This window comes from Myxine glutinosa, chromosome 6 (genome assembly GCF_964187855.1).
Source record: "Myxine glutinosa chromosome 6, kmMyxGlut1.1, whole genome shotgun sequence".
Taxonomy (NCBI): Eukaryota; Metazoa; Chordata; class Myxini; order Myxiniformes; family Myxinidae; genus Myxine; species Myxine glutinosa.
The window spans coordinates 108,689,511-108,711,700 of NC_136266.1; the positions used below are offsets into that span (position 1 = coordinate 108,689,511).

Below are 22,190 nucleotides of genomic sequence, written 5' to 3' on the forward strand. Positions count from 1 at the left end.
CGACATGCTCTGTTGTCCACCGCTCCTTTCCTGTGCATTCTCCAGGCACTGCATGATGTCATTACAGGGCAACGAAGGGACAACAACAGGACAATCAATGATGCGCACTGAAAGGGAGTACTCAGTTTTCACTCTGGTTGTTTTCTTGTTTGTTTATCCGGACGATATCTCACCCATCCTTTGAGCGAGGAAGCAGAAATTTTGGCACAATAGTGAGGAAGTGCTTTGGCAAAAACGGTATGTTTTGTTTTTTTGAAAAATCAATTAATTACCGAATTATTGTCGATTGATTAAGAACTTTTTTTTATTTCCTTTCTCATCTGGGCAACATCTCAGGCACCTTTTGAGCATGGAAGTTGATATTTGGACATGACAATGACCAAGTCATTTGGCTGGAAAGGTTATTTTCGATGAATTGAATCATCAAATTAATCGATTAATTATTTGTTGATGAATCAATGAATTATTTGTTTTTTTTGATAATTCGGAGTAATTCAATTCATTTTTATTGATTAATCAATTAATTAATTATTTTTTGATAATTAGGAGTGGATTTGAACTTCCATATCAAAACACTGGCACTCGAACACTGGCGCCTCACTTTAGTGAACTCCTCATTTTGCAGATTGATGACAAATAAAGGAGAGGGACGACAGGGCATGAGAAAATTTTGAAAGAGCACCAATTAACACAGGCTATTATGGCGATGAAAGTCTCTGTAACCAATTGGATTGTTGCTTCAGATGACCAAAACCACAACAGCGAAATTATTTGAAATTATTTGAACTTGCGATTTGTTATCGACGATAAAATTGAAAAGATACCACAAACAAAATGGAGATGCCAGGAGTTGAACCTGGGGCCTCACACATGCGAAGCATGCGCTCTACCACTGAGATACATCCCCACTTATGAACTGTCTTTGACACCACAATCAAAGCATCGATCTGTGAAAGATGTGGAGCTGAAGCACTGGGCCAGCTGATGGGAGAGGCCAGAGCTTTGACCATCACAACATGCTCTGTTGTCCACCGCTCCTTTCCTGTGCATTCTCCAGGCCCTGCATGATGTCATTACCGGGCAACGAAGGGGGCCCGGCAATGACGCGCGCTGAAAGGGAGTACTCAGTTTTCACTCTGGTTGTTTTCTTGTTTGTTTATCCGGGCGATATCTCAGCCATCCTTTGAGCGAGGAAGCAGAAATTTTGGCACAATCATGAGGAAGTGCTTTGGCAAAAACAGTATGTTTTTTTTTTTTGATGAATCAATTAATTACCGAATTATTGTCGATTGATTAAGAACTTATTTATTTCCTTTCTCATCTGGGCAATATCTCGGGCACGTTTTGAGCTCGGAAGCTGATATTTTGACATGACAATGGCCAAGCGATTTGGCTGCAAAGGGTGTTGATGATGAATTGAATCATCGAATTCATCGATTCATTATTTATTGCTTAATCAATTAATTATTTATTTTTTGATAATTTGGAGTGATTCAATTCATTATTATTGATTAATCAATTATTTATTTAGTTTTTGATAATAAGAAGTGGATTTGAACTTCCATATCAAGACACTGGGACTCGAACACTCGCGCCTCACTTAAGTGAATTCCTCATTTTGCAGATTGATGACAAATAAAGGAGGACGACAGGGCATGAGAAAATATTGAAAGAGCACCAATTAACACAGGGTGTTACGGCGATGAAAGTCTCTGTAAACAATTGGATTGTTGCTTCAGATGACCAAAGCCACAACAGCGAAATTATTTGAAATTAATTGAACTTGCGATTCGTTATTGACGATAAAATTGAAAAGCTCCCCCACAAACAAAATGGAGATGCCAGGAGTTGAACCCAGGGCCTCACACATGCGAAGCATGCACTCTGCGAGTGAGCAACATCACCACTGATGAACTATTTTTGACCCCGCTATCAAAGCAGTGATCTGTGAAAGATGTGGAGCTGAAGCACTGGGCCAGCTGATGGGAGAGGGCAGAGCTTTGACCATCACGACATGCTCTGTTGTCCACCGCTCCTTTCCTGTGCATTCTCCAGGCACTGCATGATGTCATTACAGGGCACCGATGGGGGCCCGGCCATGACGGGTGCTGAAAGGGAGGACTCAGTTTTCACTCTGTTTTTTTTGTTTGTTTTTGTTTTTGTGCAAGATCGGGGCTCGTGTAAGAGCGAAATTATAAGCGACATCAATCACACAAAAAAAATGACACAAAACATACAATAAAGGGAGCGGGAGACAAGATGGGGAGAGAGAGGGAAGCACACCAAGTACAACAGCAGATAACAGGGACAACAGAAGATCAGAAGTGGGAGGGAGAGGGCTTGGGGGGAGGATGCATGGGAAGGTGGGGCGGAGGGGGGGGGGTGCAAAAGGTACAAAATGAACACTGCCAGAACTTCCAGGAAAGAAAGAAGTCGGTATTTCAAAAAAAGTGAACCTGGGGTGAATTAACGGGGTAGAAGAGATCAAGGTTTTGAATGGGGGAAGATAAGAGATGGTGGTGAACAGCTGTTTTAAAGACCTGGAGGGAGGAGTGGGATTGAAGAGTGAGAGGGAGTTTGTTTCAGAGGCGAGAGAAAAGAGGAATGAAGGAGTGAAGGTGAGCAGAGGGTCTTGATTTTGGCAATTTCACCAGAAGAGGGTTACTGGCAGATCTTGTGCGACCTGTAAGAATATTTGGGGGACAGAGCACAGATAGAGCAGGGAGAGCTAGGCCGGATAGGAGTCGGTAGAAGACAGACAACAGACCACACACCTGCCTGCGGTGAGTGAGTGAAAGGCCCTCGGAGTTAGCTTCATCGCGGAAGATTCCAATGATTCTGAAAGCTTTGGTTTCAACAGCATGAAGACGAGCTAGGTGTGAGGCAGGAGCACCAGCCCAGAGGGGAGAACAGTATTCCATTGAGCTGAGGATGAAAGCCTCGTATGTGGTGAGAAGCTCAGGTGTGCCAAGGAAGGACTTTGCATGACGGAGGATGCCCAGTCTGCGACTGGCTTTGGAGGCCAGCTTGGAAATGTGGTTTTCCCAGGAAAGATCATGGCAGATAGTGAGACCCAAAAGCTTGAGTGACATAACTTATTGGAGAGGATTGTTCAGAAAGTAGATGGGAGGGTTGTCCAGTTGGTCTTTTCGGAGAGACATAGTAAGAGTGTGAGATTTGTCAGGATTGAAAGACATGTACCACTTGTTGGACCAGTCTGTGATTTTGTCCAGGCCTGCAGAAAGTGAGGAGTCTGCAGAGTGCCGATCTGAGGGATAAGGAATGCAGCAGCAGAGAGTGGTCATCAGCAAAGAGATAGAGAGGATTTTCCAGAGAATCAGATAGATCATTGATGAAGACCAGAAAAAGCACAGGGCCCAGAGCACTGCCTTGGGGAACTCCAGCCTGAACAGGAAGGGGAGATGAGAGAAACCCATTCAGGGCCACACGTTGACTCCGACCAGAGAGGACGTCCGCAAGCCAAGCGTGGAGATTTCCATGGGTAAAATGGGAGGAGAGTTTGGTGAGCAGAGCGGGGTGCCAGACCGTATGGAAGGCACGTGATATGTCAAGGGAGCCAGCTCTAATTTCCTGTTTGGCGTTGAGGACCTCCATCCATTGTTGAGACAGCAGAAGCAGCATGTCCAGAGTAGAGTGACCTGGTCTGAAACCAAATTGATTATCAGAGATCAAGCCATTGGAGAAGAGGAAAGATTTGATATCCGAAGAAATGATGGATTCCATGACTTTGCTGATAATTGGGAGAAGGCGGATTGGTCTGTAGTTGCAAGGATCTGTTTTTGCACCTTTTTTGTGTAAAGCGGTCATGTTGGCTGATTTCCAAGCTGATGGTAGATGACCTTGAGCAAAAGAGAGGGTGAAGAGAACAGAGAGAGGGTGTGAAAGAGTGGCAGAGCAGGATTTTAGGACCCGTGGGCTGATGCCGTCTGTTGCAGAATCATAGTCGAGGATTGACAGAAACTTCTCCACCTTGTCAGGAGAGAAGGACACAGAATCCAGGAGCAGCTGGGTACGACTGGGTACAGAGAGGGACGGGTTTGGGACACAATATTTTGAGGCAAACACAGAGTTGACGCATTCAATTTTTTCGTGTGCGGAGTCAGCTGTGTAGCCGTTTGAGGTAAGGGAGGGGATGGAGGGGAAACAAACACCAGAAACAGATTTGACCAGACACCAACAGAATTTGGAAGAGGGTGACAGGTTTGACAGTTAATTCTTGAGAGTACAGAGATATTGTTTCCTGGCTCCCCCGAGGGTGGACACACACTTGTTCCGGGCTTTGTGAAAGGAAATGAGATTTCCTTCTGTTGGATTTGCCTTCCAGGAGGCGAAGGCAAGTTGTTTCAGGGCAACTGCCTCACCACAAGATTCCGTGTACCATGGACGGGAGGAAGGGTATGACAACTGAAGACGAGAGGGGATAAATCTGTGCATGAGAGAGAGAGCAATTTACTTTGGAAGAAATCCCAGGATGAGTTGATGTCAGAGGCAGTAGAGATGGGAGACCAGTCCAGATGATTCATGGCTGCTTGAAGACTGTGCCAGTTGGCCTGAGTGAAATGCCAGACTCGTTGACGCTGAGGAGGCTCTCTGAGAATGGTCAGAGAGATGTCCACTTTAACAAGCACATGATCAGATGAACCGATTGGAGCAGAAGAGCAGCAGACATTTGCAGGGAAGTTAGTCATAACCAGGTCTCGAAGAGAAGATACTCCGTTGACTGAGATCCGGGTCGGGAAATGGACAGATTGTGTCAGTCCCAATGAGTCGCAGAAGTCCTTTGCTGAGGTATGGCTGGTGAGAGAGGTACCCACACCCAGCCAGCTGGCATGATGACAATTGAAATCACCACATATGAGGAAGAGAGAGTTGGGATGAGTAGATAGAAGTTGGTCCATCATGTTGTCAGACAGAGAGATGTAGATGGAGTCATCACTGTTTGAAGGACGGTGCAAAACACATATGAACAAAAGGTGGGAGCGGAGAGGAAGCCGTAGCCAGTGGAACTCCTGGGGGTGGGGTGGAGAGAGGGCAGTGCAAGGAGAGTGAGGAAGAGAGTTTTTGATAAAGATAGCAACCTCACCTCCAGGACGAGGCTCAGGTCTATCATACCGGAGGAGGGAGTAACCAGGGAGAGATATTAAGGAATCACAGACATCATGAAGGAGGAAAGTTTCTGTTAAGCAGATCAAGTCTGGTTTGTCAGAAGCAACCTGTATGGAGAGATCAGTCAAGTTTGAGCGAAGACCCCGGGTGTTTGAGGTCCATACCGTTAATGAAGAGGAAGGGGGAACATCGGATACATGACAGGGGAGGGGAGGGGTACGGATAAGATGTGGAAGAGAGGGAGGAGGAGGAAGGGAGAGCTGTTGATCGTGTGTCAGAGATTTCAGAATAGCTCGGAGAAAGGGAAGGATGAGGAGGACAAAAGGTTTGATGGTGATTGGGTGAGGGACAGTGAGGTGTTGTTTGAGGGTGGACAGAGCGAGGAAGAAGTTGGAGGAGATGGAGGTGAGAGTTGGAAGGGAGAGGAAGCGGGGAAGACGCTTTGAGGAGGAGGGGAGAGAGGGGAGAGTTGGAGAAAAAAGTAGGGTGGGAAGATTTGAAGGGGAAGGGGTAGGGGGGAGTTTTGAAGGGGAGGGGCAAGGGGGGGGAGATTTGGAGGGGAGTGGCAAGGGGGGAGTTTAGGAGGGGAGGGGTGAGGGGGAAGATTGAAAGGGAAAGGTGAGTTTAGGAGGGGAGGTGTGAGGGGGGAGTTTAGAAAGTGGATGATTAATGAACATTTCTAACAAATTGGGTTTATTGTGATTTTCAAGTCAGAGACCCATTTGCAAACGATAGAGGAGGGGTGGAATGAAGGTGAGTTTAGAGAATGTAGAAAGGAATGATTGTAGGAGATTGAAATTTTTTTTGAAGTGGAATGAATTGAATAGGAAATTGAAAAAAGCCTTTTAAATAGAAAGAAAAACAGTGTGTTGTAATAAACCACTGAATAAAACTGCAGGGGAAAGTTTTAAAATGTTTAAATAATATTTAAACAAAACCGTGAAAAACAATCTGGGAAAAGTTCCTGAAGTGAGGACGTGGATTTGAGAAAAAGGAGAAAGGGTTGAATGAGTATGGAGGAAACTAGAGTTGGAAAGGAGAGTATCGGCTGGAGAGCTGCAAGAAAAAGGAGATAAAGGGGGCCGGGCACAAGGCAAGACAAGGAGGCGAGAGAACAAGCACGTGACTGCGAGGAGAGAAGGAAATCATAAAGTTTTTTTTTTTTGTATTTAAAACGTTAGGCAAAGGGTAAGATGATCGTGGGAGGTAGGGGAGAAAGAAAATTAAAGAAACAAGCAAATACAGCGAAGGAAGGAACTTATATTCACAAAATACCGACGGGGGAAGGGAGCCTAGAGGGACCAGGCCGCGCATGAGGTACGAACAAAAAACGAAAAATTACACACAACTTTGCGATAATTACAAAACCAAAACTAACTAGAAACACACAATAACACATACACAAGAAAATAACCAGTGGAAATTTGACAAAGACACAAATGGGAAAATACTTAAATTTTGATGCCGTGGAGAGATTGAAGTCAGCTTCCTCGCTCGAGGGACCGGAAGCGGAAGTCTCCCAATGATGTACGTTGACAATACTTTTGTGGTTATGAAGAAGTGTGAACAGCAGTAATTTTTTAATTAACTGAATAGTGTGGACGTTAACATCCAGTTCACACAGGAACTATACAACAATCATCAGTTTACCTTTCTTGATTGCAAGGTTCACATGAATTGTGATGGCCGCTTGGATTTTGAGGTATGCAGGAAATCCACACATACCAACCAATATTTGCAGTTTAATTCGCACCATCCACTGATCCATACATTTTCTGTCATTCGCACTCTTTTCCATCATGCAGAAACTATTCTAACCACACAGGAGGGGGAATTGGGTGAGAAGGAGAATATCAGGAGTGTTCTCAGTAAGTGTGGTTGCCCCGTATGGTCTTTTTTTTTTTAAGTGGCAAGTAGCAAAAACAACATCACGTCTGGCGAACAACAGGACAAAGATCAAGAAAATATGACACGAGTGACCATTCCGTATTTGGCTGGGCTTTCTGAGAAAGTGAGAAGATCCTTCTCCAAGTTTGGCATTGTTTCATCATATAAACCCTGACAGAATCCTTCGCAGCCAGGTAGTTCATGTTAAGTACAAGAACCGGAAGGATAAGAAACGCGACTTGGTGAATGACATCAGATCTGGAGACCTATCATGCACTGAGACCTACATAGGAGAAACTCGGCAAACCATTAAGGCAAACCATATGAACCAACAGCGTCATCCAGCTTATGAAGAGGCGTTGAACTCTGCTGTAAACACGCACTTGAACCTGCATGGTCACAGCTTTGATAAGAGTCAAGTGGTCATCTTAGACAAAGAAAAAAGGTGGTTTGCTCGAGGTGTAAAGGAATCCATATAGTAAAAGAGCTGAATCACCATCTCTCAGCAAAAGGGGTGGTTTGCAATTTCATCTGTCTCGAACGCCAAGTTTATAATATCTCTTCCATGAGGTTTGCAACCGTCACGTGATGCCTGGATTGGTCCACAGACCAACTCACCCTACCACCAGTGGATGTTACGTGGCAATTCTCAAGCTTCTTCGTCACTTCAACATCTGCCATGACCAAGGTGAATGGATACTCACCAAAACGTTGGCTTTACCAACTAGCACGTCCAGCTTTTTGCAATTATTTTTTTTACTGTTATAAGTAAATATTAGCGCAGACTTTAATGGGCCTAATGGCCTCCGCATGTGTTGAAGTTCCTTGAAAGGGAACATGTTTTATTATTACTATTATTTTAATCCTGAGGGCCTTCACTGGACTACTGTGAATAGTTCTGACTATCTGTGAGTTTATAGGCTTAGCTCTGATTGGTTGGATTACATCAAGTCGGTGTAAACCATCAACACATGACTGTCCTCTGGTAGTTTATTTTCAGAGAGGCATCATGATCGCATTAGCCTTTTACATCCTTTTTTTCTTCACCATTTTCAAAATTATTTCCAATACTGTATTGCATTTCCTGGATTAAAAAAAGAAAAAATTTGTTCAGATGAACTGATTAAGAGTTATAACTGAGTGGTTTGCCATTGACTTTCCAACAATAGTTAGGGCAGCAATTTGAAACTTAGCCACGGTGCCAGCAATAGCTCACCTACTTTTCACGAAGGACACTGTAGTATCTTTAAAATCCACAAACTAATGGGAGCAGATGTGACGGCCAGTTTAATGTCCATCCAATGGACTATGGCACACATATTGATGAATCACCCTGCCTGTGAAACATCGGGATGACAGTTTATCGCTGGGCCGAAGTTGAAATCCAGGCTAGTAGATTAGGCGTGAGTGTGCGTTCCTCTAGGGCCTAGGCCATCCTCCAGCCCCATCCACAAATATAATTTAGAACTAGGTCCCCTGTCGGGGAAGTGATGTGAGTTGACAAAGTGGAAGACGCAGAAAACATGCTATGATATGATATTTCGCTCACAAGGTTCAGACATACATGGAGGCGGCCATCTTGGATTTTGACGTGGCGACCCAATTTTCAATAGCGTTCTTCCTTATGCCTAGATACACCCATACACCAGATTAGAAGTTGGTACTTTGCTTATTTTTCAAGATATTTCGTTCACGGGGTTCAGACATATATATGGTGGCGGCCATCTTGGATTTTGACGTGGCGACCCAATTTTCAATGGCGTTCTTCCTTATGCCTAGATACATCCACACACCAGATTAGAAGTTGGTACTTCGCTTATTTTTCAAGATATTATGCTCACAATGTTCAGACATACATGGCGGCGGCCATCTTGGATTTTGACGTGGCGACCCAATTTTCAATAGGGTTCTTCCTTATGCCTAGATACACCCACACACCAGATTAGAAGTTGGTACTTCGCTTATTTTTCAAGATATTTCGCTCACAAGGTTCAGACATATACTGTATATGGTGGCGGCCATCTTGGATTTTTACGTGGCGACCCAATTTTCAATATGGTTCTTCCTTATGCGTAGATACACCCACACACCAGATTAGCAGTTGGTACTTCGCTTATTTTTCAAGATATTCCGCTCACAAGGTTCAGACATACATGGCATCAGACATACATGGCGGCGGCCATCTTGGATTTTGACGTGGGTTGCACCCACACACCAAATTCGAATGCGGTCCTTCACTTATGCACGCACGCACGTACGCACGCCCGCACACACGCACGGACAGACGGACGGACGGACACACGGACAGAGGGGAAAACCATAGTCCCCCTTTCGCTCCGCGGTGCGACGGGGGACAAAAACAAAAGGCTGATTTTTAAGCCCCTCCCCCCTCCACCTTAAACACCCTCGTCATATTTTTTTCAACCAGCCTTCTCAGCTCAATTTTGAACACTGCAGTTATCAACCACCCAACTTAGATGATAAATGCGAATTTTTCATGTTCCCTCTACCCCCCTCAAAAACAGAAATGCATTTAACTACACCGCTGATGATTAAATACACAACCGTACTTCACAAATGTTCCAGCAAAGACAGAAATATAGATGCTCCTACAAGACAAGGTAGTGGTGGTGGTGGGGGCTCACACACCTTTGACGGAGCATCAGACTTTTCAAATGGAGCGTTTCCAAAGCTAAGAACCAATTCTGCGCAGGTAACCGCTATATGGCAGGGTGCAAAGAAATTCTGCCCTGAGCAGCGATGGCAATCAAACACACAACAGTGAGGGTGATGCAAAAAAAGCCTACCCAATGCACCATGGAGCCGCTCTGTGGGGCAAGGCAACTTGTAATTGAGGAACCAGCAGAGCTCTCACGCTCCTGAGACCCAGAGCTCCATTCGATCCTGCTGCCGGTCCAGCACTACAACCAAGTGGAAAATGAAATTATTTGGGCATACAGGGGAAATGTTTGACATTTTATTTCAGAATTTGCAGTCATTCTAAATCCTTATCGTCAACTGATGTCATATGGTTTTGATAAAAAAAAGAAAACAATTTAACTGAATTTCCACGACGCTGTTGCTTTTACCACACATTAGTGATCGTTCAATGTGAATGAGCATGCTACAAAATGACACCATCAATCACAACAAAAACGTTGTCTTTCAGACCTGTAAACTTGTAAAAGAAGAAATAAGTATAAAGTAGTTATCCTGGAATAGATCAAGCAAAATAAAGTAGTTGATTATGCGAGCAATGCCTTGTTGAGCACAGATGACCATTGACATGTGGTTCATGAGTTCATTGCACCGACTACAAGACGAGACAATGAGAGTTTCATATATTAAAGGCTGATTGACAATTTAATCCAAAATGTGTTTTTTAAACTTAAACAAGACCATGCGAAATGCAACTATCTCACAACAGTCATATTGTTCGAATATCATTAAATAAATTACAAACGACCAGGAATTGGTCAAAGACCTAAATATATATATATGCTTTCAATCTCCAAAACCTTGAGGTGTTAGTGCAACGAATGATCATTATACATTTTAAATCCGCAATGGCTCCATTTGAGGCCTGTTGCATAACTGCAAAGTATTTTAACCGCATCATGGGCTATTTACAAAGGTACGTATTTGCACCGGATACCTGGATATCATCCACCTTAACCCTATGGTTAGAGTTTGATGTCTAACACAAAAAATGTGTCCGTAACATCTATCAATTAAATTAACCCAAGAGATTATTTCTCAATGGATGACATACAATATTAAAGCCAGGGGTTTGTTAAAGTCAGCATACTCTGCTTCATGTAATTGTGTTTTAATATTTGACTCTGAAGTTTCCTGAGTGTTGCAGACAAACTTATAGTCCTATAATAAACAACACTGGTTTTGTTGGAGAGTAGGTAAGGTGTGCCATATTAGGAATCATCTTCTTGTCATGTTTGAAAAGATGGTAGAATTTAAGCTCCTTTCTCTGATGCTGCAAATCCTCTATTCTTAGTCCAATCTCCGTTCAATCATCTCATTACTGCCCCTTTACTTCACAACCATCCTGATCTTAAGTATTGCCCCCCATGTTAAAACGAGTGTCACCCCCCTCCCCCTCCCCCCACCCCCCATCTCAAAATAAAAAAATTTGGTTCCCATACATACTTATAGCAGAATGTAACTACAATGCACACACAAGGTATAAGTGGTCTGGATAAGGCATGCTCATCAAACCCATCAGGGATGAGAGGACGTGCGGAGAACATGGAATCGTTTCAGGGTCATGCGAACAGAGCCAAGCTCTCGGTTAACTTCATCTAGCCGCTCCTCCAACACCTCCTGTGGCACAGTGTACAGGAATTAAATGTGTACTCCAGCACAGTAACTGAGCACAACACAAAAGACAGCTTCCAGAAGTATCACTTTACCAATACAAATGGGTCACTTGTACAGGATTAAAATATAAATCCATATAAATGCAAGCAAGGAAACACTACCACAAATTGAATTATTGCTGAAACTTTCATTTCATTCAAACATTCCAATATTTTTTCTATATATATTGTAGTTGCACGGGTCATTCCAGTTGCCTGATCTGCATCGGGCAAGTTGCCTCAATGCGACTGATATTCAGCTGGGTCGGCTGTTACCAGATTAACGGCCTTTCCACTTCCGGACAATAGCACCAGCCAAGCGTTACACTGATTGGTACCATACACCTAGTCTCTAATTAGGCTGAGCAAAGCTGAGAGACGCACGGTAATCTTGATATATAGTACTAGTAGCCATTGCCAATTCACCCTCAACAAGCTTCCCTCATTTACTAATGAGTGACCACTACGACCTACATTCACCTCGAGATCAGACATATCTTTATCTTTGACATCTTTTCCATTTACACGCATTCACTTTATTTTTCTTCAGACTGCAACCGTTCTTACTCTTCACATTTTCCTCAGTCCATTTTCCCCGTGGCTATACTGATGTCCACATGGCCCATCGCACCATTTTAGCACCAGAGACAAGTCACGATCCCTCGCTGTCAGCTCTCACCCCTGGAACGAGTCTTCCCAGACCCACACAGGTCATCGCATTGGGCAAATGGAACTCCTGCAGCTTCAATACAACAGGGGCGCTGCCGCAGGAGGGAGTGAGGGACCACGAGTGGGTGAGCACGAACCCCCGAGTCTGGACCATCACGCCATGGGCAATAACCTTGACGGAGGTTGTTGAAGGTGCGCCGGGATGAGACAAAACCTTGACATCCAATTTATTTTCTTATAATCTTTACATTCTCTTTCCCCCTCAACCCAGCCCCTCTGTGACATTCCTCGTGGATCCAGTAGTGTATTCTGTGCTATGTGATTGTTTGTAAGTGCTCCAGCGTGGGTATAGTCACGTAAGGGTAACAATGAATGTTTATGCGTTTCATCTGAGGTAACGATTTCTCCCGCCATTTATTTTGGGTTTGAATTTCCTCGCTATTTTCTCTCGTTTGCATTTCTCATCATTCCTTTAACCATTCCTCGCTCTTCTGTTTCCTTGCTGTATAAATAAATGAATGCAACTGTTGAATGGGTCATGATTATTTATCTTGCTTGGGGTTGGTCCGCCATAGAATTCCCAGTGGGCAATAGGTCTGAGTTCACAGCTGTAATGACAACCCACACAATGTGGCATTGATTAGTTTGGCCAAAAAATTAACTGCCTCGTTGTTGCCGGCACGGTTCCCCATCTGCCACTCTTAATTCACTGGCACAGTATAGTGACTTTGGGCGCGAGGATACGGCCCGAGTTAAGGGTTGCAGATGGCATCCGTGGTCTCTTGAGATAGACCGTCCTCGCACAATTATCCAGAGGCGACGTCTGTAAGAATATATAAACAGTATAGTGATGTCCGTAACTTAGACGTCCCGTAACGTACACCCTAACTACGATTGGAAAATGCCGTTTACACCCCTTATACCTTTAGGACCTTAAAGACCCATTAAACCACTGCTTCCTCATACTCTTCCTCTTTCTCCAATCTGTAGAGACAGGCTCTATGCTATATTTGAATAAAAATTAATCTCGGTCAAGCTTTCACAGATAAAGAAAAAAGTTTATGATTCAATTAAATATCTAAAATTGAACCTTTTCCTAACCACTGCCCCACTCCCCCCTGCACCCCTTCTGGATGACAAGAACAGGTTCTCAATATAAAGTAGTGCATTTGCCATATGTTAACAACTGCAAAATGATCCCATCAGTAGTCAACTAGGCTATTCCACATTCAGGATCAAATTGATTGATGTGTGCGAATGTAATCTTTCAAGGTGAGTATATCTTTGATATTATGGACCTCTTATAAATAAAGTAATTTTCTGTGTGTCTATGTGTGTGGGACACACCAATCACACCCAAACTACTGGGCCAATTGCAATCAAACTTGACACAAAGGCCGAATTGGACCTAGACATATAGACACATAGACTATTTGTTTTTATGACAATGAATAATGATGATATCGCTAAATTAAATTAAAAATGATATTGTGGCAGTTTGTGAGTGTGGCCTCAATGACACTCGTTCCAACCCCCTCCCAACGGGTTTGACTTCTTTCTCCCTCGCATTTCCCTCCCAATTTTGGGGCTATGAGAATTCTGTTGTTTTTTATTTGACAGTGTTCCTTGCTTTGTTTTGTTCTTGTCGGAATTAAACAGTTACATTTTTACATTTTTGTACATTTTTTTTTTTTTTTTGCTCCGCCATTTAGTGTTCCCCTTTCAATTTTTTTTCATTTGTTTGATGGGCCCTCCCATCTGTAGATGGTTGTTCTGATGCATTGTCAGTGTGTCCATGGATGACCTGCCCTAGTCTGTCCATGAAGGGTTTGGGCCGGGCGGGGACTTCCCTCCAGCCAGCCTCCCGGGTCTCCTGACCCCACCCCGACAATCCCCCTACCACACATGCACCTTTCCTCTACCCCCACCTCTGGAATTCTCCTTCCGCCACCTCCCTCCGGCCCGCCAAACCTCCTGCACCACCACTTCTCAATTTTTTTCCCCCTGAGCAATGCCGGGTACCCCTGCCAGTGTTTGAATAAAATATTTGATATGAATACTGATGAATGGAAGTTGTACGTGATTCTAAATGGGCACCTGAACTTTGTATCCCTCTATCTAATGCTATATTTTGTGCTATCGCCCACTATACCTTCGAAAGACTCACATTAAAGTCTGCTAAATACCTGTTGTGTCGGTTGAAGGTCCCAGTCCAAATCAAACCTAGACATACCTGGCCCATGCGGACTTGACGTGTTGCCCGACCAGCAGCGGTCGGGATCCGGCTTAATGCAGACTCAATCTGAAATACACAACAAAAACATGCATTTTAAGGCCATTTTCCCTGCTAGAGTGGCGGTTAGCCTTGTGGTCCCCATGACAATCTTCTCCATTTTGCCCTATCTGAAATCTGAAATGAAAGACGATAACAAGCTCTGGGAGACGGTGGTTTAAATGCAACTGTCAGTCATACTGTATGCAATGCAAAGGGCGAATAATCAACATCTCAGCTGAGGCAATCATTAGCACCAAGTTATTTCAGCATCTTATGATGGAAACACAGATGTGAAACTGCTTTTTCAGCAAAATCAGATCACACTTGAAGTTGAGCGCATTGAAACCCAGGAGAAAACTTGTGGAAACCACAATGCAAAACCATAAGCAGACACCGCATGAGTTACCTTAATAATTGTGTGGTAAATTGACAACTAATGTATGTTGATAAAGTCCGTTAATTATGCCCAATGGTGTCCCATACACTTTTAAAATCCATTCAATGGACTGAGTGTGAAATTTACCCACTTGCCTCATGAAGACACCTCCCTCTCCGCCAAATTCCAACCTACCTGCCCACTATCTTCCCTCCTGGAGTATAATTATCAAAACAACTCAATAAACTCCAGTTTGAGTAATATATTCACAGACACTGTCCAAATATTTCCTCGAATATGGTGATACCAGAGTGGAATAAAGCCTCAAGTGAACTGTAAGAGCGAGCAGACGTGTATTTGCAACATATGTATGCAAACACACCTGCTGTTTCTCCAGTGTCAATTCATCAAGTCTCCGATCCAACCCTCCCAGTGTCTGTAGGCGCTCCTGCACTGAGAATTCTGTCTCATAGGGGGCTGTCAGAGCGACCGGTCGCACCGATCCCCAGCTTGTACGGCTTGAACTCCTAGTATCCCATAGACTCTGCTTTGGTGGTGTACCTCCTCGTGCTGACCCATTCACATGGGCGCCGCCTTGCAGGCCACTTCCCTGCCCAGACAGTGGGGGCGATGAAGGAGCTGCAAAGAAGGGGGTGAGGAAACAAAGGTAATGGAGTGATATTGGGATTATAGTAAATTTCCAATAGGCATGAAACCTCTCAAAGAACTGCTCGGAATACAGAACAAGGAGGGAAGATTAAAGCAAACTTCCGTTTTGACTTCCGTTTTGACAAAACTTCCGTTTTGACAAACTTGACTTCCGTTTCCGGTCTTGCTGGCGAGGGTTCGTTTATTCTCAGCTCTCCACGCTTCTCATCGAAATCGAAGTTAAGTAATTGTTCCCATTTGTATTTTCGTTATAACAGTATTTATTTTATGGTGTATATATTGTCTCCCGACGAAGATTTTCGGTGCAAATCTTTCATACCTGTATTGAAAATCGTGTTAATTCGTGTCGTGTCTTGAGGCCTTGTACAGTGTACACTGTACAACTTTGTGGCTTTGTTTTTCTCTCAGCGGTCCGTCGTTTGTGATCCAATAACTTTCGTTCTCTGTTTTCCCAGTCTTTTCACCCCATAGCCTACTTCCTTATGTAAATCTCAACTAAAAAAAAACAAAAAAAAAACATTTCCTTCTCTGTCCTCATTCGTTTATTCATTCTTATTCGTTCGTTCGTTCTTCGACCACGTGTTTCTCCCCCATTTCCCCAGATAGATTGTCAAATTTCAACTCGTTATTTTATCGTCCATGCGTTATTGTTTGATTATAGTTAGTTTTGATTTGAATTTCCTGTAACTCGTAATTAATTAATCATGTTCTGCTCCTCGTGTGCGGCCTTGTAGTTGTACCCCCGTCGGTGTTTGTTAACTTAAGCGTGTTTTGCTTGGCTCTTAGTTTTTTCCCTTCTACCCCGAACATAATACTCTGTCTAACGTTCTAAATCCCCACCCCCCCCCCCCACCCCCCCAAAAAAAACAAAAAAAAAAAACATTTCTTTTCCTTTCTCCACGTGTACTGTTGTCTCATCCTGTATTTTCTGTCCAGGTGTGCTGTTCGCCCCGCCCCCATTATCTCCTTGCCATCCACCGTTTGCCCTGTTCACGTGACTCGTGGTGGTCCCTCTCGGCTCTCCCCCCGTTGGTATTTTGTGCAGATAAGATTGTTCAAGGTTCTGTTTAAATATTATTTAAATATGTTTAACCTTTCCCCTTCAGTGTTTTACTCAGTGGTATTTTACAACACGCTGTTTTTCTTCCTATTTAAAAGGCTTTTCTCAATTTCCTCTCCAACTCATTCCACTTCAAAAAAAAGAAATTCAATATCTTATACGTCTCCCTCACTACATGGTCTAAATTCACATTCATTCCATCCCTCCTCCATCGTTCTGAATCGGATTGCTAACTTGAAAATCACAACAAACCCAATTTGTTTTCAATGTTCGTCTTTCATTAATCATCCACTTTCTAAACTCCCCTCTTGCCCCTCCCATCCAAATCCCCCCCCTTGCACCTACACTCCTAAACTCCCCCCTTCCCCCTCCACTCTTAAACTCCCCCCTTGCCCCTCCACTCCAGAACTCCCCCTTTGCCCTTCCCCTCCTAAACTCCCCCCTTGCCCCTCCCCTCAAAATCCCCCCCCTTGCCCCTCCACTCCTGAACTCCCCCCTTGCCCTTCCCCTCCTAAACTCCCCCCTTGCCCCTCCCCTCCAAATCCCCCCCCCTCGCCCCTACACTCCTAAACTCCCCCCTTGCCCCACCCCTCCTAAACTCCCCCCTCACTCCTCCCCTTCAAAACTCCCCCCCAACCCCTCCCATTCAAATCTCCCCCCATACCATTCCTCTCCAATTCTCCCTCCTCCCCCCTCCTCCTCAAAGCTGCCTCCTCCCCACTTCGTCTCCCTTCTATCTCATACCTCCACCCCCCCCCCCCCCCCCAACCTTCTACTTTCCTCTGCCCCCCTCAAACAACCCCTCACTGTGCCTCATCCCTTCACCATCAAACCTTTCATCCTCCTCATCCTTCCCTTTCTTGGAACTCTTCTGCAATCTCTGACACACTATCAACTGCTCTCCCTACCTCCCCCTCTCATCCTTCATCTTACCCTACTCCTCCCCACCCCTGTCCTGTACCCGATGCTCCCCCTCTCTCTTCATTAACGGTATGGACCTCAAACAGCCAGGGCCTTCGCTCAAACCTGACTGATCTCTCCATACAGGTTGCTTCTGACAATCCAGACTTGATCTGCTTAACAGAGACTTTCCTCCTTCAAGATGTCTCCGATTCCTTAATATCTCTTCCTGGTTACTCCCTCCTCCGGTATGATAGACCTGAGCCTCGGCCTGGTGGTGGGGTGGCCATCTTTATCAAAAACTCTCTTCCTCACTCTCCTTGCACTGCCCTCTCTCCTCCTCACCCCCAGGAGTACCTCTGGCTACGGCTTCCTCTCCGCTCCCACCTTTTGTTCATATGTGTTCTGTACCGTCCCCCAAACAGTGATGACTCCATCTACATTTCACTGTCTGACAACATGGACCAACTTCTATCCACTCATCCCAACTCTCTCTTCCTCATATGTGGTGACTTCAACTGTCATCATGCCACCTGGTTGGGTGTGGGTTCCTCTCTCACCAGTCATGGCACCTCAGCAAAGGACTTCTGTGACTCACTGGGATTGACACAATCTGTCAATTTCCCGACCCGGATCTCAGCCAATGGAGTATCTTCTCTTCTAGACTTGGTTATGACAAACTTCCCTGCTAATGTCTGCTGCTCTTCTTCTGCTCCAATCGGTTCTTCTGATCATGTGCTTGTCAAAGTGGACATCTCTCTGGCCATTCTCAGAGAGCCTCCTCAGCGTCGACGAGTCTGGCATTTCACTCAGGCCGACTGGGACGGTCTTCAAGCAGCCATCAATCGTCTGGATTGGTCTCCCCATCTCCACTGCCTCCGACATCAATTCTTCCTGGGAATTCTTCCAAAGCAAACTGATCTCTCTCATGCACAGATTTATCCCATCTCGCCTTCAGTTGTCTTACCCTTCCTCCCGTCCATGGTACACTGAATCTTGTGGTGAGGCAGTTGCCCTGAAACAACTTGCCTTTGCCTCTTGGAAGGCTAATCCAACTGACGGCAATCTCAGTTCCTTCCACCAAGCTCGGAACAAGTGTGTGTCTACCCTCAGGAGTGCCAGGAAGCACTATCTCTCCTCACTCAAGAATGAACTCTCAAACCTGTCTCCTTCCTCCAAATCCTGGTGGCGTCTGGTCAAATCCGTTTCTGGTGTTTGTTCCCCCTCCATCCCCTCCCTTACCTCAAATGGCCACACAGTTGACATCGCACATGACAAAGCCGAATGCCTCAACTCTGTGTTTGCCTCAAAATCCTTAGTCCCAAACCCATCTCTCTCTGTTCCCACCCTTCCCAGTCGAATCCAACTGCTCCTGGACTCTGTGTCCTTCTCTCCTGACAAGGTGGAGTTTTTGTCTAACCTCGACTCTGATTCTGCAACTGGACCAGACGGCATCAGCCCACGGGTCCTAAAATCCTGCTCTGCCGCTCTATCTCACCCTCTCTCTGTTCTTTTCACCCTATCTTTTGCTCAAGGTCATCTGCCAGCATCCTGGAAATCAGCAAACATTACCGCTTTACACAAAAAAGGTGCAAAAACAGATCCTTGCAACTACAGACCAATCAGCCTGCTCCCAATTATCAGCAAAGTCATGGAATCCATCATTGCTTCGGATATGGAATCTTTCCTCTTCTCCAATGGCTTGATCTCTGATCATCAAATTTGGTTTCAGACCAGGTCACTCTACTCTGGACATGCTGCTTCTGCTGTTTCAACAATGGATGGAGGTCCTCAATGCCAAACAGGAAATCAGAGCTGTCTACCTTGACATATCACGTGCCTTCGATACGGTCTGGCACCCAGCTCTGCTCACCAAACTCTCCTCCTATGGTATCCATGGAAATCTCCATGCATGGCTTGCGGACTTCCTCTCTGGTCGTAGTCAACGTGTGGCCCTGAATGGATTTCTCTCATCTCCCCTTCCTGTTCAGGCTGGAGTTCCCCAAGGCAGTGTTCTGGGCCCTGTGCTATTTCTGGTCTTTATCAATCTCCGACTCTCTGGAAAATCCTCTCTATCTCTTTGCTGATGACTCCACTCTCTGCCGCTCCATTCCTCTTCCCTCAGATCGGCAGTCTGCAGCCTCCTCACTCTCTGAAGACCTGGACAAAATCACAGACTGGTCAAACAAGTGGAACATGTCTTTCAATCCTGACAAATCTCACACTCTTACTATGTCTCTCCGAAAAGATCGACTGGACAACCCTCCCATCTACTTTCTCAACAATCCTCTCCAAGAAGTTCTGTCGCTCAAGCTTTTGGGTCTCACTATCTGCCATGATCTTTCTTGGGAAAACCACATTTCCAAGCTGGCCTCCAAAGCCAGTCGCCGACTGGGCATCCTCCGTCGTGCGAAGTCCTTCCTAGGCACACCTGAGCTCCTCACCACATACAAGGCTTTCATCCGCAGCTCAATGGAATACTGTTCTCCCATATGGGCTGGTGCTCCTGCCTCACACCTCGCTCGGCTTCACGCTGTTGAATCCAAAGCTTTCAGAATCATTGGAATCTCCTGCGATGAAGCTATCTCTGAGGGCCTTTCACTCACTCACCGCAGGCAGGTAGGTGGTCTTTCTGTCTTCTACCGACTCCTCTCTGGCCTTGCTCCCCCAGCTCTCTCTCTGTGCTCTGTCCCCCAAATATTCCTACAGGTCGCACAAGATCTGCCAGCCACCCTCTGATGGTTAAACTGCCGAAATCTCGGCTCTCTGCTCAACTTCACTCTTTCATTCCTCTTTTCTCCCGCCTCTGGAACAAACTCCCACACTCACTTCAATCACACTCCTCCCTCCAGGTCTTTAAAACAGCTGTTCACCACCATCTCTTATCTTCCCCCATCCAAAACCTTGATCTTTTCTACCCCCACTAATTCACCCCAGATCCACCTTGTTTGAAATTCCAACTTCTTTCCTGGAAGTCCTGGCAGTGTCCATATGTTTTATACCTCTCCCACCCACACCCTTCCCATGCCTCCCCCCCAAAGCCCTCTCCCTCCCACAGTTCTCTCGATGTCTCCATGTCTCTCGGTCCCTGCTCTCAAATGTTGTGTTTGTGTCCTTCCCCCTCTCTCCCCATCTTGTCTACCGCTCCCGATGTTAATTGTTTTATGTGTCTGTTTGTCTTTCTGTGTGATTAATGTTCGCTTTTTCACGAGCCTCGATCTTGTATACAAAAAAAAAAAAAAAAAAAAAATGAACCTGCTGATGCGTGGGATTCTGATGACGATTATGATTTTAGTTCTCTTCGTCGGGATTGGGATTCTTTTACCCGTGATTTAAGTAGTGTCGGTTCCTTTAAGAGCTATTGCTATTATGCAAGTAGTGAGGAGCGAATGGCAAACAAATATCCGGGATATCCGGGAGAACCACCTTCACCACCACTTACACCACCACCTACACCACCTGTAGTAAGCAATTTGGGGGTCGTTTCAGCTTAAGGCACCCGACACTATGAATACTGACGTTGATGCAGACTATGAGGAGATGGAGATTTGTGACTATGAGGAGATGGAGATTTGTGATGATGGATGTGCCACCCTCTCTCCCACAGAATAATCACATGTGCCAGGCTTGATGGCATTGGACGTGGATCGTTTGCCCTGATTCGCGAGGATCGCACCTGCATAAGGAGGGCCCCTAATCTGGCTGGCGACTGGGTCGCACCTACGCTGGTGCGAGGGTGGATTCAGAACCCGGCCGGGCGGCAGCTATCTTCTAACCAGGGGTCTTCGTCGCGAATTATGGCTAACAATTCATGCGTTAATGTCGGACGGCCACAATTAGGGGCCGGTATCTCTCCCTGAGCATGCGTGACGCATTGCGCGCCTGGCATGTGACTGAGGGGGGTGCTGGCCTGCTGGGGTTGATACATTGCCTTTTTCGAGGTGTTGTCTCAAAGACAAAAGGGAGAAATATGTCGGGGGGAATAGAGGGGGGGGGGGCACACCACGTGACACAGGGCACCTGAGAAATATATATATAATTGTCTTTCTTTTGCTTGCTTCAAAAAAGCTAGATTGAACTGCAAAACATGTCGTCCCACGGCTCGGTCAGATCCAGCCTGGAGACGTTTTTCAACCTCTTCCAAAGGGAGAAAAGTTATGGGAATAGTTGCCAGTTAACCTCGAACAGAGTATGATGTAATATGTATCCTTTGATTTTGTATGTGCCTGGCTCTTGCTGCCAAGTTAAATACCATTGAACTTTATTATGGGAACACATCGCTGGGCCTTGAAAGCCCAGCTTGTTTGGAATTAGAGCTTGAGAAATATGTTACTTTCACACATCTGTCTTCAAACTCGGCCCTCCTGTCTGAGGTCATTACTTCAGCGGAGGCTTTTTTAGGCTTTGTTCGATTATATAAAGGATCTTGTGTCAGAATGATTTCAGTGCGGCTTGGACTTGCAGGTCTTGTGTGACAGGGCCCTGCGATTTCAAGGCGTGCTCCGCAATATTGTGTTTGCTCGATTATTAAACCTCACTTGCTGCTTCGAAGGTGCCTCTTCTTGAGTTCCAAAGGGGTGGACAACCCGTCATCTATATATATATACATATATATATATATATATATATACATATATATATATATATATATATATATATATATATATATATATATATATATATATATATATATATATATATATATATGTGTGTATATACATATATACATATATATCCAAATATATCTTCAGTTCTCCAGCTTCCAATGAGCGCACGTAATGACGTCACTGCCATGTACATACGCTCTGCCTGTCAAGCTCTCAAGAGAACCCTCCGACAGAGCAGAATTTTGAT

At 45.0% G+C, this 22,190-nt stretch overlaps 1 protein-coding gene and 1 non-coding gene across 3 annotated transcripts in view; both read right to left on the minus strand.

Annotated features, from left to right (window-relative positions):
- Positions 1-835: 835 nt before the first annotated feature.
- Positions 836-907, minus strand: TRNAA-CGC (transfer RNA alanine (anticodon CGC)). The gene has a single exon. It is a non-coding gene; the product is annotated as a tRNA-Ala (tRNA).
- A 9,071-nt stretch (positions 908-9,978) lies between these two features.
- The window catches only part of MPHOSPH9 (M-phase phosphoprotein 9), a 164,343-nt gene continuing 152,131 nt past the window's right edge, over positions 9,979-22,190 (minus strand). For both annotated transcript variants that reach the window (XM_078780351.1, XM_078780352.1), the window contains exons 24-26: positions 15,090-15,346; positions 14,290-14,358; positions 9,979-11,352 (exon numbers count right to left, since the gene is read on the minus strand). In XM_078780351.1, the coding sequence (XP_078636477.1) occupies positions 11,251-11,352; positions 14,290-14,358; positions 15,090-15,346 (428 nt within the window). In that variant the 3' untranslated portion in view covers positions 9,979-11,250. The remainder of the gene's footprint in view (positions 11,353-14,289; positions 14,359-15,089; positions 15,347-22,190) is intronic.